Genomic DNA, 19141 nt, shown 5'->3' on the forward strand with positions numbered 1-19141 from the left:
CCGAGGAGTGACGTGTCGGTCTGCGGACCGCGAAGGAGTCGCGGGGGATGAAGGTGTGGCGGGTTTACCCCAGTCATGTGACCAGAAGCGGAAACTACGCGGAGGAATAAACCGAATCTACAAATCCCAAAAAGCCGGGTTAGGGTATCTCCCCTCTCGGTTTCCAGGAGATTGGAGAAATTGACCGTCACCAAACATAAGGTTAGAGAAGAGGAGGGAAGAACATTCTACCTACTTTAAATAAACACTCAAACGCTTTCTCGTCCAGACCGTTATATCTTGTACGGGATTTGTCCGACAGTTCGTTCAAGAGCTGTTTTTGACAGCGATAGCCGAGAGAGCCCTGCCGATTTCTCGAGGCGTATCCTTTTCTTAAGCCCCCGACTTCGTGAACGAGCATGCCTAGCCCTAAAAGGATCGTGGCTTTTGGTTAAATTGGCAGACTCTCCATTGCCAGGCTAGTTAGTCAACCACCGCCGCAGGGGCAGTCCTTGCAAGCAGTAGACAAGCTTTTTCCGGAGACCCGGCACGCAGCCTTGCTGTGCTTTGTCGGCTCACCCCTAACCACTTGTCTCTTTTCCCCCTTAACCCCCCCCCCCCGGGGGGGGGGGGGGGGGGGAGAAATGCTGAGGTAGGTGAGGGCTGGGGAGAGGGAGAAGGGCGAAGTTCAGCAGCCAATCCCGTCCCCTCTCAGACACGCGTGTATACACACACCCACACACTGCAGTGGGCAAAAGCTACACCAAAGAAAATGGGAGCGTCGGTAACTTCTAAGTCAGTGCCGATGCCACCACGCACTTCTCTTCCTATTTACACTGTAAATGCAAACCACCAAAGATAAACTGAAAGCATATTTAAATCAGTGCTTCAAAATCATGGGTACTTTTCACAATTCACATGACCAAGCTGACCCTGGGCCGTTATGATTCAACAGCTCTGGGGTTGTTTTTTTTTTTTTTGCTTTTTTACAATGTGTTCACTGTAATTTTGCTAATGCAAGCAAACTAAAGCTGAACCTGAAGGAATTGCAGAACTTCCAGTAAATGCCTCTTCAAAACAAGAGCTGATTTTTTTTCTTGTTAAAAAAGAAAAAGGAATTAAAAATAGATTCCTTTGAAGTAAAAAAAAAAACTGTTTCAAGAACATAAAATCTTGGTTTTTCATTAATTTTTAAAAAATTGTTGAACATGTATGTTTCTTAAAGGGACTCTCATAAGTTTCCAGGTGGTAAAATTAAGTCAATTTTTTTCAAAGTCAAAGTATACTACTCAAGAACAAAGTTCAAAATTTAAGCCTATTGTTAGGATGATTCTTTATTACCAATTGATAGGGAAAGTCTTCTCTGTAAGTAAAATCAAGGTCGGGACAGCAGTCATGGGGGAAATTATAGTTATTGTAAACCCAGATATGATACATAAATTCAGCATATTAATTAATCCTCCTTCCTCCTGCTTTATTGAACCAAAAGTTTTGAGTTGGTTCTTTCAGAAACACTATTTTTACTATTTCATCAATTGCTTAGAATAAAGCTATATTTTGCTTGCTTTGTAGGAGTCAGTTCATTCCTGTGAAGCTCTTGGTCTTTCCTGAAGTGTCTACTTAACATCTTTTACCTCATTATTCCAAAGAACACATGCCTTCATCTCATCTGAGGCACACAAGAGTAACAGTAGCTATTTTTTTCTTCAAGATGTTCTCCCCAGAATCTACCTTTTCAGGTGTGCTGCAAAAGCTACATTACCAAGATTTCTTCCTAATGCACCTATTTCACTGTTTCACATTGTTTGGTTAGGTATTTTGTTTTGTTTCAGTTACTCATCTATTTCTTGGATTTGTCCCTTTGATAGATTTTCAAGTAATTTTTTCAAGAAAGCAGTGGAAAGCAAACAATGCCTTTGTTTTGCCCTTAATAACACAGTTAGAATTATGGAAACAAAATTGGGACTCACCCATCCCTTATACACGACCACACACAAAAAAAGCACCCTTTTAAGGCATTTTATCTTCTGTCATCTAGAGTTGTTCTTAAGAAGCCTAATGCCCATGTCAATCACAATCCTCTGCAAGTAACCTATTTTTCTCTTTGATGAATGGCTTTTCCTTAAAGAACCCATCTATGTGTTTTTCTTTCATTTTTGCTGCTTTACTTTTTGCAGGAACTTTTTATCCGAAAACTCCAATTTTGTCATCAGTCCAGGAAATTTTCTTTGGTTGTATTCTTGTCCCCTTGTTCCTGTTCTCATTTTCTGAAGGTGCTATTTAAATGAATGCCAGACTTCCTGATTTTTGGACATTTCCATGATTCTTAACTTTTTCCATGTCTTGATCATTCTGCTCTATGTTCTGAGAACTTTCCTTAATTTTATCTTTCAGTTCTCTAATTTAGGCTCCTCAGTGTCACTTTTTTAAATCATTTATTTTTTAATCCTGATAAATGTAGTCTTTCATCCCCATCTCCTATTTTGCCCACCCACCCCTCCCCTCACCTCTGGTAACCACGTTCGTTCTCTATTGTTAAGAGTCTGTTTCTTGGTTTGTCTTTTATTCCTTTGCTCGTTTCTTAAATTCCACGAGTGAAATCATATAGTATATCTTTCTCTTCTTTCACTTAGTATCATATTCTCTAGCTCCATCCATTGTCATTGCAAATGGCAACATTTCTTTTTATGGCTGAGTAATATTGCACTATATACACACACACACACCACTTCTTCTTTATCCATTCACCTATCAAAGGACACTTGGGCTGCTTCCATAGTTTGGCTAATGTAAATAATGCTGCAATAAACACAAGGGTGCATGTATCCCTTTGAATTAGTATCTTTGTATTCTCTGGGTAAATAGCCAGTAGTGCAACTACTGCATTGTAGGATAATTTTTTTTTTAATTTTTTGAGGGAGCTCCATGCTGTTTTCCACTCCCACCCACAGTGCACAAGGGTTTCTTTTTCTCTACATCCTCGCCAACACTTGTCTCTTATTTTAGCTGACAGGTGTGAGATGGTATCTCATCGTAGTTTTGATATGTATTTCCCTGATGATGATTGATGTTGAGCATCTTTTCATGTGTCTATTAGCCATCTGGATGTGTTCTTTTGAGAAATGTCTGTTCGTATTTTCTCAGTGTAACTTTTATAAGCCATCTCATTTTATTTTCACGATTGCTTTAATGTCTAAGAACTTTCCTATTTCACCCCCTTTTCATAAGTAAGTGTTCTTACTTTATGGATGCAAGTTTCCCAAATTTCTATGAAAGTAGTTATTAGAATTTTTAAAGTTACCTTTTGTTCTGGAATTAACTTTCCTCCAGGTCCATGTGGTCTTTTATTTATTTTGAGAGAGAAAGCATGAGTGGGGGAGGGATAGAGAGGAGAATCCCAAGCAGGCTCTGCACTGTCAAGAGCAGAGCCTGACACAGGGCTCGAACTCACAAACTGCAAGATCACGACCTGAGCCGAAGTCCGAGCTTAACTGACTGAGCCACCCAGACGTCCCCAGGTCCAGGTGGTCTTATGTGTATTTTGGGAAAGCTCCAGAGAGGCTTCTGATGCTGATCCAGAACTATTTATTTTCTCCATGGGTCTGAGAGCACTACAAAACATTTAAATTTGAAATCAGAGAATGAATACAAGAATGGGAGGCTGAGTGTACAGCCTAACCTCTCATCCCACTGAGATTCTCTGAAATCCAGTGTTTTATCCAGCTTTGAGACCTATGGAAAGTAGCAGCTATTTGAACATGTTATTTTTAAAATTTTGATCACTTGTCACTCTCTTTCACGGCACTGTTAGGTCCAAGAGGACAGTAATCATCTTTCTGGATCATCCTTGAATCCCCAGTACTTTGCACAGTGCCCAACAGAGAAGGCAGTCAAATGTTACATGATGAAGTCATCCGTTGGCTCTACGGACTCACTCTATGGACTCCAAAATATTTCAGTGATGCATGGCTCTCATTATTTAAAAGGCAGAAGTTACACTGTAGTCAGCTTCCTTTTAACTTCTGTGGGTCATTATAGCATAGGGGGAATGTAAATGGGGAAGGAGGGAAATTCCATTGTACTACTGAGCTGATAGTCTTTACGAGAACGGTCTCGATAGAGGTAAACACATGAACGTAGAAACTGAATGTACTACTGTTATCAGAAAATGTAAGTGGAGAGAAACTGAATAGACAGTGAACAGACAACTACAGTTGCCTTTTTATTTCCACAGTTGTTATTCTTTTAAGGTGGTTCAAAAACCTCCAACCACTGGCTGTCCTCTTCTCAGTCCCTCTTCAACTTTCTCTTGGCCCCTTCCTAAGTGCAGAGCAATTAAGTAGGAATGTGAATCTGTCCATTTAAAACTTTCCAACCAATTTAAAAACATCCTGAGGTCTGAAGTGTCCACTTTCTAATTCTTCAAGCTGCTACAATGGGTGACTAAGCTCTAGATGGGGTACAAGGGTAGTGTGTTGAACCACAAATACCTGTCAAAGTCATGATGCCTATTCCTAAAAAGAACTTTTGTGAACAGGAATCCTGAGATCCTCCCGGTTGCATGGTTAAAACTCAAGCTCTCTCATGTTTAGCAATGTGATCTCCCTTACTTTGTTACTGTTCATCTGCCTCAAATTGCCATTCTGAACTTGGCAAAAACACAGCCTAATCTCCCTTCGATTCTAATTTCCTAACCACTGCCCTCAGGCCCTCCCCCTAATGAAAATGTACGAAAAGTTCACACTGCTTTCGCGTGCATCTCATTTGAGACTGTGGCCAGATTTCTATTATAGATATGTCTAATCTATCATTTGTGCAGGCCTGGCCTCTCAGTTACACTACTAAAACTGTGGATTCCTCACTTCCATCTTTAAGCATCTTCTGTAGCCAGTCACAGTGCTGGATAAGCATCACTTCATCCACTTAACCTCCCACCCTTCCAAACTAAGACCAGCTTAGTTGTACAAACACAAATTTCAGGCAGCAAAGATGCGGCCACTTAAATAACTACACCAATTGTAAAAATTTAATCTTAAATAAGGTAATTGCTGATGAAATATGAAGATCTTTGTCAAACCACCCCCACAGCAACCTGGAAGTATTTCTCTGCAATACTACTGTCAAATGACCAAAGATATCACAGATGAATATTGGAAGGAAACCTTATTTTAACTATGTCATTTACATTTTCTTGTGCACAATCTGGTAACAACACCCACTTCCAAGATGCCCATTATTTTAAAACCTTCTATACTTTGAACTTGCTTTTATGTCTCTCAGCAATGAATTTTACATCCTTACTGTCTTGTACGTAATAAACGTTTCTGTTAACCAAATGTCTAACCTCTTGCCAAATGCAAACGTTCAATACACTGAAACCTAAAAGCCTCTCCCACCCTTCCTGAATATGCAGGAGACATAGATACATACAGACTTTAAAATAAACAATTCCCAATTCTTTCACAAGATGTAAACATGATTATAATCACACACTCCGCACTTTCTTAGGGAACATTTTTTAGGACTAATCTCTCAAAACCACAACCAAATTATCCAAGGCAAAGTCGTGTGTTCCACTTAACATTTTTTAACGTTTCACAAGGTGATGACTTTTGAAAATCCAACCATTACACACTTGTGGGAAACCAGCTCACGTTTAATTGTGACATTTTAAAATCGGACAAGTGTTTTGACATCTGCCCCCCTCCCCCATATTTAGTCTCTTTAAAATGACAGGAAAACACCAACCAATCACAGGCTTAATGGGTTTAATAAATTTACCCCTTCAGTTCCTATCTGCAGCACCCAGGATTCCTTTGAAATTCCAGACAGACCTGGCAGTGGCCAGCAGCACACTTCGGATCTCCAGAGTTAAAAGTGCAGGTTCTCTGAGCATTCGGTGTTGTGTGGCACTTGTCCGAAACTGGTACTTCCCTACAGCTGGGGAACTTTCCGTGTACCAGTGGAAAAAAAGCTTTTCCCCTTCAAGGGGAAGAAAATCACTCCTCAAGACCCAGCAGATCTGGCTGCGAGGTCTTTCCTCCTGTCCCATCTCTTCGGGCTTGTTTTTTTGCAGTGGAGCAAGAGAGACCAAAATCTAACCTGAGTTACAAGAAACAAGACAGTGATGGCTATAAAGGGAGTGACCCGGAGCAAATGAGATGCTCCTTCGCCTCCCACATCCAATATATGTGCTTCACAAAAAAACAACAAAAAAGTAACAGGTCCACAAAATACAACGGCTAGAATTACAAAATCCATTCATCCAGAGGGTGGTGGAAGGCAGGAAGGGGAGTTGGGAGGGTAAATGGCACAGGGAGAAAAAAAAGTATTCAAATCAGTTCAGGCACGGGGGCTGGCAAGTGCTAGAAAAGAGCTGCAGAAAAACCTGTGGTCCATTCAGACCCACCGATGTTAGAAATCCACATACTGGTGTCAGGAAGATTCTGCCTTATGCGCACCAGAGACAAAAATCCCAGTTCCTCAGAGAGAAGGGAGTATGCAGCGGGCCCTTGGCAGAGCGGGTCCTGCCTTCTCTGGCAGAGGAGGTGACAAGGAAAGGAGCTCCTACAGCCCCCTTCTGATCCCGCCCATCCCCTCTGGGTGGCAGGCGACTCAGTGGCCTGCAGCAGCCTTCAGTTTGGCAGGAGACGGATGCGGTGAAGGGAATTTCTCGGCAGAGGTTGAGCTACTCAGGGCAGACTGCAGGTAGACCGTCTTGTGGAAAAGTCTGTTGCTTAGGAAAACCACCAAGGAGAAGAGGCGCAACTGGAAAAGGCTGAAAGGCAAGAGACCCGACTTGTTAGATCCCGAGCTGCTCAAACTTCGTGTTTTCACTACTTGACAGCTTATTTTTAAAATTTTTTAAAATTTACGTTAAACATTTTTAAATGACATAGGGGAAAATAGGAGAACTGAAATTTGATCAAGGAAGGACAGACACTAGACACATGGGTTAACAGGCAGCAACCAAAGAATGCACTGGGTCTGATGCGGTCACGAGTACGACAGAATCGCCATTGGGAGTGTCAGGCTTCGAGGAAATAAAGTTACATTTCAGGTTAATTCTGATTTGAGGAGTACTTGTCTATGGCTGACTTCAGAGTATAAACATCAAGCCATGTCTGAAGACATCAAATACTACATGTGCTCCATTTTCAAGAGTTTCAGGGGACAGCCAATTACAGAGCCTGCAATTACAGTGAGCAAGAGTGAGCCAACACCCAAAGCAGATCCGAAATGTTTAATACATGTATCCTCACTGACTTCAGCAAAACTGATCAAAGATTAAACTTTTTTTTTTTTTAAACTTCAGGAGTGCTATTATTATTGCTGAAGATTCACAGTACTTTTACTATCAATAAACTCATGTAGCCAGATCACATAGCCCACTATAAAAAGTTGGCCATTTTTACAAAAATGGACTTACCCATAGGTGTTTACAAGTGCCTTATGTTCAGTGAACTGTTAAATTTTAAGAATATGTGTAATTCTTTGTAATGTAATGTGCATATATGCCTGGGAAAAATTGGCGAATCCATTCCACAAGTGTTTTTCTCTCATCATAGTATGTATTAATGTTTTCCTACAATGTAAGAGGCTTTTAAAAAGTCTCATTCCTATAATTGTGATGTTATAGCCCTGATCCTTTACACGACAGATAGCTTACATTAGTTACTACATTTTAGCCAACACTGGCTAATACTTACTATGCTTTGCCAGGGGTCTTTGCTTCATTGGCGCTGATAATGAATAGAGGAAAGAGGATGGAGAAGAGGCAGCCACTGTAAACAGAAGGGAAAGAGTCACCTTCATGACAGCCAAGACTTTGGAAGGGATATTAGAAGCCCAAAGTTCCCTTGCCTCCAGAGCTAACATCATGGCTTGATGAAATCTTAATGTTTCAAACATCTCCAAAAATTTTTTTTTTTCCTAAGCACCAGCTACTTTTAACACTGCTCCAGGAGGCAACATAAAAGAGTATGTATGGCATATAGAATCATGCAGGCTAGATTTTAATGCTGACAAACATCTGACTATCTGTCAAGGAGAAAAAGTCTGCAGACCGGACAGCCAAGTAAGAATGGAAAATGCCTACCACAGGAGCAGGTATATGGAAGGTGCTCCTACAATGAGTCTTTATTTTTACTAGTCCCCATCAAGTCCCTCAAGTCAAATTACCTGATAATATATGAGGACTGCATTGCTGTGAGGAAAGCCAAGGGCAAACCAAATCCAAAGTAGTAAGGCCAATTCCTTTCTATGTTTGACAGCCGCTGATGCATTTCAATTCCTAAAACAAGAGAGCTGATACAATTAGATCGCTTATTTCCTTTTAGTCAAATGACTACGTAGACAAATTATTTGAGGTCTCAGTTTTAGGTACAGATCTGTCATGTAGAAGTTAAAAAAAAGCATACAAATTGGAATTGTTTGAATATGGTAAGGCTTCTGTGCAAAGCTTTTCAGTTCAACAATCACAATTTCAAAGCTGCTAAGAATCATGAATTACCTCATCAGCATCCTTTGTCATGATGAGTCCTGAACAAAGGTATCAAATAAAAGGGCAGCCATTCTCTAGAAATCAATTAACCTCTTCCAAACATGGGACACCCAGACAGATATGCCAAGGTCTTTTAAAACATCCCCAAAAGAATATGAAAGCACTGACATCAAATAATTTATCTAATTCAGAATAATGCATGCTCTTTTACGCTATCGCATGGCTCAGTCAGAGCTACATCAAATTAAGCGGCATAAAGACAATGTTCCATTGCCATATCCCCCAGCATCAAAGTTAAGGGTTAAAACCCCTTAAGTGAGGGGCGCCTGGGTGGCTCAGTCGGTTAAGCGTCCGACTTCAGCTCAGGTCACGATCTCGCGGTCCGTGAGTTCGAGCCCCGCGTCGGGCTCTGGGCTGATGGCTCAGAGCCTGGAGCCTGCTTCCGATTCTGTGTCTCCCTCTCTCTCTGCCCCTCCCCCATTCATGCTCTGTCTCTCTCTGTCTCAAAAATAAATAAAACGTTAAAAAAAAAAAAAAAAAACCCTTAAGTGAAAATTCTCTCTTGCCAAAGAGGCTACTTCCTTCCAAAGATGGTTTGCCAATGGCCTAAGTATCGAACAGTTTAAGAAGTCTGCTTCGCAGCACTTCTGGACTGGACATCCTACTTCTCAGTTTCTTTACACAGACTCACCTTTATTGAACCAACGATATTCAAAGCAGTACAGTGAGTAGAGAAGGGACATATGCAGAAGACTAACCAGTTGACCAACAAGGTGGATGGGAAAGAGACTCACGAACATCCCCTGAAGAACAAATATGGAGAATCTTAATTCCAACACTTCAGAGAACTAACACTATTCACCTGCCACTGAGTCCTCCCCCTCTGCCTAGATAGCCTCACAGATGCTCCGTAAGGGTCTCAACAGCAGGAGAGTGGACAATGCCCATGAGCAAGGAAGAGCTGGTAAGTTCGTGTTGCTTATCATTTTAGGATTTTTAAATTCTCTATTTATTTCTGTGAAAAAATTATTTAAAAAGCATTACCTCCCATAAAGCTTATCTGCCCCCGTATAAATGCAACACCCTGTCTTTGTGAAGCTCCCTCTGGTGAATCCTTTTTCAAAATTTGCCCATGTACCCAGAAGGCCAGTCTCACCTGGATGAGGAAAAGAGCCTGCAGCAAAAGGTTGAAGAGCATGTCAGCAATTATTTTGCTGACACTAGGGAATGGGTGAGGCTTCCTCCCTGACACCTCAAATGCTAGGTCAGCTATGTCCTGTAACAGAGAAAGCAGCTCACCAAAACATGAATAAGATGGCTTCACTATCCATTCCCAAAGCTAAGGCCACTGATCTACCATTAGATCCGCCAGGTGAGAAAAGCCCCCGGACATCTGGCCATGAGATGCTTTTGCGACTGAGACAATAATTCCATTTTTTTTTTACAAGAGCACAAAAATCACCACTGGCTGCATGACCAACAAAGGTTAAGGCTATGAAATCGTTCCTGCACAGCCACCACTCACAGGCTAAAACCTGCCACCCACCAACCCATCATGCAGCAGCACCCAGACTCCATTCTCTCCTGGACCTACCTGAAACCAAATGGCATTGACAACTTTGCTAAGCACAAACAGAGGAAGTACCCAAAGAGCACTGAAAATGGACGTAAGGAAGAATTCCAGCCACGACCAAACATCTCCATGTAGTGATGGATCACCTAAGAAAGGGGAAAAGAGAGTTGTCACTGTAACTGGAGAAATGAAAAACAAAAAAGACCGAATATGGAACCCCCTAGTTGGTGACTATTCTCCCTCACCGCCCCCCCCACACACACACACCCTGTGTTTCTTTCCAGCACACGACCATGACTACTTCAGATAGTTTTCCTCTTCGTAGACACATCAAATTCTAGCCACAGCTCTCATTGGAGTAGTCCTAGATATGTGCTGCTTACCTTGAGACAGACCCGCTTACCGGGTGCTGACTGACACATCACAGACCTTTGACAGTACACAGTATAAAGGAAACTACCTGGGTTTAAATCCCAGCTCGGCCCCTTACTAATAGTTTAACCTCGGGTAACTAACTTCCATTTTCTCATCCACGAAAATGATGTTGGTAACAGTACCCACTCAAAGGGTTGTTGACAGGCTTGAGCTAAAAACAGCTAAAGCTCCTGGAACAGGGAAGTGTTTGGTAAACTGAGGGAGACGGGGACAATCCCTTGTACCTCCGCCCCAGGCACGCAGCACACAGCAATGCATATACTTACCAATAATTTGGGCTGTTACTGACTGGAGTACAGGAATAAACACTCGATAAAACAAGAGGAGACTTAACTAAAGGAAAGAATAAAGTAAACATTAAAAGCTCTTCTTTAAAAAGAGTTCCAAGTTTCAGTGTCATTTTCCAGATGGAGGTGCCTTTTCAAGGAGCCCTGAAGAGGCACCAAAACTGGACCCGTTTCTATAGCCTAGTCCTTCTCCAAGGTACAAACCTGACATTGCTTGTAAAAACAGAGGATCTTAGGGACACAGACAAACATTTTAATAATATTCAGACCAAAATACAGGCACATACTAAATACATAGTAATATTTTATTAAGCAAACATCCAAAAACATCTGTGAAATGTTTGGATTAAGACAAGTTGGATTACATGGAATTCCAAGTCCCCCCAAAAAAATCTCACTACCCGTTCTTCAAAGTACTCAAATTTCACTTAAGCCCGTGTTGGCTCTCAGTTAACTCTAGGCAACATATTCTGGTGTGGGTTTTCAATAGTCATCAATTCTAGTAGAATGATAAGACCAGGTGCAAGGATAACCTTGCTCTTGTCCTTCTGCCTTTCCCTTCTGATAGTTGCTCTTCTCCAAAATGCCCCATGTCAAGAGAAACTGTTACCGCTAACATTAAAACTTGTGAATGAGTCGTTTTTTAAAAATAAAATGTATATTCAGGGCTATCCCTGACATTTACATACAAGTGTTCTTTGAGTGGAAATAAAATCATTGCAGAAGCACAGATTCCCAGTTATGGTTTAAGCATGTATCAGTAGGTAAAAGCTACTTGTCTCAGTTTCAAGAAAAGAATTGAAAGCTATTAAGAGAGCAACAATCTGAAGATGCTTGTAAGGCACCTGGCATTTGAGGAAAAAGAACTCACCCAGAATACTCCACCATTCCAAGCGCAGCACTGGAAAATTCTACTAACGATACGCGGCTCACTGGAAAAGACCACACGCATTCAGCTAATATGGCACACAGGCCATTTCCAAATCAACATTCATTCACTCACTCACCATTACCTTTTGTTGGTTACCATTATTTTTCTAGCACCTACTGTTCTCTCAATGCTCTCCCAGTGTCAATAAGAAATGGTTAAAAATATTTCTCAGGGGCTCCTGAGTAGCTCAGTTGGTCAGGCGGTTAAACGTCCGACTTCGACTCAGGTCATGATCTCATGGTTCCTGAGTTCGGGCCCTGCATTGGGCTCAGCACAGAGCCTGCTTCGGAGATCTGTCTCCCTCTTGCTCTGCCCCTCCTCAACTCGCCTGGGAGCGCTCTCCTGTGCACTCTCTCCCCCCTCTGTCTCAAAAATACATGAACATTAAAGAAAAATATTTCTAGGAAAACAGATTCTTATAATTATTATTTGCAGTTCTCTATTCACCATTCTGTCTTTTTAAAACACCATGACATTTTTTAAATGTCAGTTTATATAAATCTCTGCATTCTTTTTTTTTAATTTCTTAAAATATTGATTGATTGATTGGCGGGGGGGAGGCGGCTGGATCCCTCGACCCTGAGATCACAACCTGAGCCAAACTGAAGAGTCAGACACAACCAACTGAAACACCATGACATTCTGAACAAGCATTATTAGTAGACCCTAGTTTAATTTAATGTGGGGGAAAAAAAAGAGTCACCCGTAACATTTTTTTGGAAAAAAAGTACAAAAAACAAAGGGGGTACTGAAACTCTGAGTGACTATATAAGGTCTTCATTCTACACTAAGGACCAGCCACTTTCTGAAGCGCCCTCCCCCTCAGATATTTTCTGACATCAGCCCCCGCTGCTTACCTCTCTTGCTTCCTTTCTATACTTTGGGCTCTCCTCTGTGCCAGGACACTGCTTGCCCTTCTTCGACGCTGCTCCTCTCTCTTTTGCTGAATCCGAGCATCGAGCTTTGAGATGGTACAAATTCCCCAGATGGAGTCTTTGATTCCCTGTATTAAAGAGGGAGGAATACACATCAGGAGACTTTCCCAAATTACATAAAGTGAAATAACAGTGGAAACTATTGAAATTTGAAATTTCTCTGCTACATGGCTTAAGGGAGACTTAATCTTTTGATATAATTCAAAATTTATAGGAGTTGGAAGAATAGAACTTCCAAATATCCTTTCTCCAGCTTTGCGAAGTAATAATAAATGTGGTAAATTAATTATTTACATATATGCATTTTTCCTATATCAGAATGTGTATTTCCAAGAATGATATTCTTCCATATAAACCCAAGTTACCAATTCAAGAAATTTAATACCGAAATACTTGAATCTACAGTCTATATTCCAGTTTCTCCATTTGTCCCAACAATGCCCTCTAGGGCATGTTTACCCTCCACGTGTCAGAAATCAGTTCAGAATCATATACTACCTTTAGCTGTCATGGCTCTTTAGCCTCTTTCAATCAGAAACAGCTCTTCAGCCTGTCTTTCTTTTTGAAATACAGAGGCCAGTTATTTCATGCTACTCTCTCAATTCAGGTCCACTCACAATTAGACCCAGGTTGCCCCTTTTGGGGCAGGAATATCACAGAAGTGCTGGTGTGCCCTTCCCGGTATTACATCCAGAGACACATGACATCTGTCTGCCCTTGCGAGTCATGTTAATTTTACATACTCAGTCAAGGGGTTGTCCAGCTTTTCTCCACTATATGGTTGCAAACTTTTCATCTTGCAATTTATCAGCTATGGGTGGGCAGACAGGGCTGAGACCAGGCAAGTATCCTGCTCAAGTTCTCTCCCCTAGATTTAGTACCCACTGACAATTCTTGCTCAAACCAAGCTTGAAGAACATGGTTGCAAAACAGTGGCTTTCCAATCCCTCTACACTTAAGACTACAGAGCCCAGTATTGCCCTCCCCTATATTCTTTCAGTATTAATCAAATGCCTCTAGTATGTCCTCTATCCTGTGCTAAACTCTAGTGATACTGAGGACAAATTAAACACTGGTCTCTAGAATGACCACAGATGGAGAAAGACACAAATAAATCATTACTATAAAATGTGAACAGCTGCAGGATAAGAGCATGCCACATAAGACGGAGATAATATGGCGGTAGAGCTGGAGAAAAAAATGTCCTTAAAGAGTGTATGAAGGGGAAGAAGGCTAAGTCTATTAAGACAGTGACAGAAGCTCTTGCCAACCATATTGGAAGAGCTCCAACAGCAGAAAATTTTGTTAGTGCTACAACCTCCAGAACTGCCTATCACCCAGTCCCAAAAACTACACTCATTCATCCATCCATTCACCCACACATTAAGCATCTTCAATGAGCTAGACATTGGTCATATGTAATGAACTTTTAAGCACTCCCATTGAGCAAGGACCGCCCCATCCTCCCCCCCCCCCCCCCCCCCACAATTGAATGGGCCTCTCTCTTGCTCCCAGGAATACAGCTACATGGGCTACAACCAGGGCATTAAGTCTCAGACATCCACTATGATGGAATTGTGTGCTATTGGTTAATTTGGGTTATTAAGTCCTAAACAGATCTTTATGGGACATTTTCCTAGAGCATCATCTGCACCATGTAGAATGGAGAGAAAATAGGTTCTGTAATGCAAATATGAATAGAGTAGTTTAGGTAATAGTATTATATCAATGTTCATTGTTTAATTTTGACCAGTGGACCAAGGTTACATAACATTAGGGGAAGCTGGTGAAGGATATAGGGCAACTCTTTGTACTATCCTGCAACTTTTGTGTAAGTCTAAAATTATTCCAAAATAAGAAGTTTTTTTTTTTAAATATAAGTGTCAGTATCTTTTTGAGAGAGAGGGCAGAAGTGAGGGAGGGGCAGAGAGAGAGATAATCCCATGAGGGGCAGAGAAAGAGAGGGGGGGAGGGGGGGAGGGGGGGGGGGGGAGGGAGGGAGGGAGAGAGAAAGGGAGGGAGAGAGAGAGAGAAAGGAGGCTCACCCGAAGCAGGGCTCGTGTTTTACCCGAAGCGGGGTTCGTGCTCACCTGATGCAGGGCTCGAGCTCATGAATGTGAGATCATAACCTGAGCCAAAGTCAGATGGTTAACGACTGAGCCACCCAGGAGCCCCCAAAATAAAAAGCTTCTCATTTCTTTATTTTAATGTTTATTCATTTTTTGAGAGAGAGAGAGAGAGCACAAGTGGAGGAAGGACAGAGAGAGAGGGAGACACAGAATCCCAAGCAGGCTCTAGGCTCTGAGCTGTCACTACAGGGCCCAACACAGGGCTCAAGCTCATGAGCCATGAGATTATGACTTGAGCCGCAGTTGGACGCTTAATTGACTTGAGTCCCCCAGGCACCCCCACTAAAAATCTTTCTAAAGAAAAGGCTCTGGAGCCAAACTGACCAAGGTTCCAATACTAGAGACATACACTAGATAGGTCTCTCAAGCTTCTGGAAGATGCAGGACAATACTTACTGTCCTGAGTAGTATGGATGACAATGAAAACCTGCATGTGAAGAACCCAACAAATATAATAAAAATTCCCAAAAAAAACCTAAAGGATTTCCTAGTCGGTTTCTGTAGCAAAAAGATCAAGAGATTACTCGATGACATACTCACCCTGGCAAGGTCCTGGAGAAAGGTTTTGACACTGTCAGCCATCTCTTCACCACCCAAACTACTAACTACACAGGAGAGAGAAGCGTCTCAAAATCTTTCATCATGAAGGACCTGGAAACAGATGGAACATAATGGGGCAACAAACAGTTATCTTACAGGTAAGTTACCTCACGTACATTTCTACACGATGATGTTTTCCATGTATTTACATCTCTACTCAGAGTGCAGCAGATTCCAGCACTCCCGTAGATACTAACACAGTGAACTAAGTAAAGATACACCTGCAACAGCTGAAACCTGAAAGCAATACAATTTTTTTCATGTTTGACAGATAAAGTAACCACGTGAGCAGGGGAGGGGCAGAGAGGGAGAGAGGAAGAGAGGAAAAGAAGGAGAGAGAGAATTCCAAGAAGGCTCCACGCTCAGTGTGGAGCTGGATGTGGGGTCGATCTCACAATCGACTGGGGACCCAGGCGACTGAAGCAATACAAATTTTAAAGTACTTCCCACTCTTTCACTTTTATATGGGGTAAATGTGCTCTTGGACCAGGCCTCCTTAGGCCTTGAAGTCCCTAACTATCCCTCCTACACTTCCCAAATACTTGAGGAGTTGATGAGTGATAATTACATTTCAGTATCCTCCTAAGCGATTATTTATGCTTGATGTATAACCTCAAACACTTGAATGAAAACACAAGAGCAAGATGAAAGTTCTAGCAAGAATTACTAAATACTATAATTCATGCACAGGATCCTCTGGTATACAAGTGAGCTTAAGGTACAATATGAAACTGCCCACCTAGACCACCAAATAAGCCTCCCTCTGTTTTCAACTTTAAATATATACATATATATATATACACACAATTTTTTTTTTTTTAACATTTATTTATTGTCGAGAGGCAGAGCATGAGCAGGGGAGGGGCAGAGAGAGGGAGACACAGAATCCAAAGCAGGCTCCAGGCTCTGAGCTGTCAGCACAGAGCCCGACGGGGGCTCGAACCCACAAACTGGGAGATCATGACCTGAGCCGAAGTCGGATGCTCAACTGACTGAGCCACACACGCGCCCCTATACACACAATTTTAATATGCACGCAAGAAACGGTGGACTATAAACCGGGCCAAAAAAGTTCATGTGTATAAACATTCTTTAAAATACTATAACTTTTTCATTTTATGTATTTCTCAGGTGAATGAGAAATCTAGCTTCAAAAATTATGACTTTCACAAGCATCTTGTATAAACTCAACTTTCAAAACACAGCACATTTTGTCACATATATAACCACTTCAAACTGTACCTTGACCCAACTGGATTAGTGCCACCCAGAACCAGAAGAACAGGGAATATAGTGGTAGGAAGGCAACTTTCACAACACCGTATGTACCACCTGCTCCTGAGGTCAAATCCCATTACTTCAGAATAAAGAAGTTTCTAGAGTAAGAAACTTCTGTTAACACTCCCAGTTGAAAACAAAAACACCTCACAGTGACAGGATAACTCGCTGCCAGGTGAATAATAACTGTTCAAGGATGATACTAGTTTGTAAAGACTATCATGGATTCACTTTTTTTTATTTAAATTTTTTTTTTTTAACGTTTATTTATTTTTGAGACAGAGAGAGACAGAGCATGAACGGGGGAGGGTCAGAGAGAGAGGGAGACACAGAATCTGAAACAGGCTCCAGGCTCTGAGCTGTCAGCACAGAGCCTGACGCGGGGCTCGAACCCACGGACTGCGAGATCATGACCTGAGCCGAAGTTGGACGCTTAACCGACTGAGCCACCCAGGCGCCCCTATCATGGATTCAAACCAGCTACTTTCTCATCTATAAATTAAGGATCTTAAAATTCTCCATTCGTCTTTTGAATACAAGGTATAACATGAAAATGGTAACTTCTATATAAACATAATCCCAGTAAACATGAACTAGCTTGGGAATTTAAGGAAACCAATCACTTAGCCTGGATTTCTCACAGGGCACGAAGCACAGCAGTTCTAGTCCAACAGAACAGCTGTGTTACCTGAACCGTGGCCATGAACACCTGGTTTCTGCACGTACAAGTGGCAGGTTACCTAGTGGCCAACAGCAGCCTTGGTAGGACAAGTCACTTCAATTCTCTACAGAGACCCTAACAGCCTTCCTTCAGGAATTCTTGGTGATTGTCCAGTTTGACAAAAACTGAAGCATGGAGAAAAACAGAACTTGACACAATTTAAGACCACACAGGAGGAACGTTACAACTGAGCTGGAAGGAAAGAAGATGCATCTGGTTCTCATCATTTTACAGCTGGAGGAACTGAGTCTCCGAAGTTAAATGGCTTGCTCAAAATCACAGCAAATGAAAGGCTACTGCAATCTTCAAAACCCTGGTGTTCAGACCCTCTGTCGGGACTTCTTTTTCCTCAAGCTTTGCAATTAGTTTAACCCGAGCCATCCCATGGACAACTTCTGAACCTAGATCTACAGACGGCCATTAGATTCTCAGCAGTCATTAGAACTTATTAAGCATCTACTGAGGCACATTCCTGTCCTTTCATTTCTAAGCCACCAAGCCCGGAAAGCAGGAACCTGTCCTAGCCCACACCAGGTGCAGAAAGGATGAGCATCCTCACGTCTCACGGGGGCTCCACGGATTGCCCCGGGCCCACGGGCTCAGACGCATCTTCGCCTTAGCTCCTTGCCAATTTCGACCGGAAACTAGTCTCCTCCCGCAACCCAGCCGTACACGAGGTGCGGAGCACGCTCACCTCCGGTCACACGCAGAGCTAAACATAGACGCGCCGCACCTGGGGCAGCGTTCCGCGCCCCGGCCCGACCCCGCTCGGGCCGGAACCTTCCTGCCAGGGGTCCCCTGCAGGAGCCCCTGCCCCGAACCCCGCACCTCCGCGCTCGGGGCCTCCCTGTCCTCGCACGCCCTTACCGCCCCTGCCTCGCAAGGCCCCAGCCGCGCGCCCGCTACGCGGCGCCAGGGGCCTGGCTCGGCCACTCTGCACCTACCCGGCCGCTCCGCCGCCCGGCCCCTCGCCCACCGCGCGTCAGCTCGGCTCCTCCTGGCCCCTTCACGCCCGGCCGCCAGCTCCCGCCCGGGCGCTCCCAGGGCCGGGGCCGCTGCGCCCGAACTGGGCATGCCCGGGCCGCACGGGGCCGCTGGGAAGTCGGGCGGGCGCCGAGCCGAGCGGAGACGATCCGAGCCACGCCGCGCCGCCCCGGGTGGCGGGGGCGGGGCCGCAGCGGCGGAGGGGGCGGGGCCAGGCGGGGCGACTGAGCCTGGGAAATGCAGTCCGTGGGCCGGGCCTCGCCGGTCCCCCGCCGCGTGCGAGGAAGCCTAGGACCGCCCGACGCGCTTCCCATACCGCTTTCCTCATCGCGTCCTTCCCGATACCTCATCCTGTTCTTTGCCCTCCCCAGTATACTCCTGCCTGGTTGCTTGTCCTTCTAAAACCCTACGAAACCTAACAACAGAACGAAATAGAGGTCACCTTGGTTTATCTGGTTGGAGATTTTTGTAAGCAAAGGGTACTAAGCAAGATGGGTTTAAGTCAGGATCATCAAGAACAAACAGGACAAGCCGCTATGCAGTTTGGCTGCATTAGGTGTGTACTCTGACGGCAAAGTGATGGTTGAGATTAAAATTTTAAAAATAAAGGGGCACCTGGGTGGCTCAGTCGGTTAAGCGGCCGACTTCGGCTCAGGTCATGATCTCACGGTCCGTGAGTTCGAGCCCCGCGTCGGGCTCTGTGCTGACCACTCAGAGCCTGGAGCCTGTTTCAGATTCTGTGTCTCCCTGTCTCTCTGCCCCTCCCCTGTTCATGCTCTGTCTCTC

The 19141-nt window shown here is 43.4% G+C and overlaps 1 protein-coding gene across 1 annotated transcript; it reads right to left on the reverse strand.

Moving 5' to 3' along the window:
* Positions 1 to 5722: 5722 nt before the first annotated feature.
* On the reverse strand, positions 5723 to 18492 carry EI24 (EI24 autophagy associated transmembrane protein). The gene is made up of 11 exons (XM_049654820.1): positions 18316 to 18492; positions 15313 to 15423; positions 12566 to 12711; positions 11649 to 11709; positions 10757 to 10823; positions 10077 to 10201; positions 9639 to 9758; positions 9174 to 9285; positions 8161 to 8272; positions 7689 to 7763; positions 5723 to 6757 (listed from the first exon to the last, which is right to left on the reverse strand). Exons 2-11 carry the CDS (start codon positions 15352 to 15354, stop codon positions 6595 to 6597), a joined length of 1023 nt encoding a protein of 340 aa, XP_049510777.1. The 5' UTR covers positions 15355 to 15423; positions 18316 to 18492; the 3' UTR covers positions 5723 to 6594.
* Positions 18493 to 19141: the final 649 nt, after the last annotated feature.

This window comes from Panthera uncia, chromosome D1, assembly GCF_023721935.1.
Source record: "Panthera uncia isolate 11264 chromosome D1, Puncia_PCG_1.0, whole genome shotgun sequence".
NCBI lineage: Eukaryota > Metazoa > Chordata > Mammalia > Carnivora > Felidae > Panthera > Panthera uncia.

Coding starts and splice junctions, on each gene's coding strand:
- EI24 (XM_049654820.1), bottom strand. CDS start 15,354: ATGGCTGACAGTGTCAAAACCTTTCTCCAGGACCTTGCCAGG. Junction 11,710..12,565: donor ATAGAAAGGAAGCAAGAGAG/GTAAGCAGCGGG, acceptor GGTCTTTTCCAG/TGAGCCGCGTATCGTTAGTA. Junction 9,286..9,638: donor AGGCTCTTTTCCTCATCCAG/GTGAGACTGGCC, acceptor TTTGTTCTTCAG/GGGATGTTCGTGAGTCTCTT.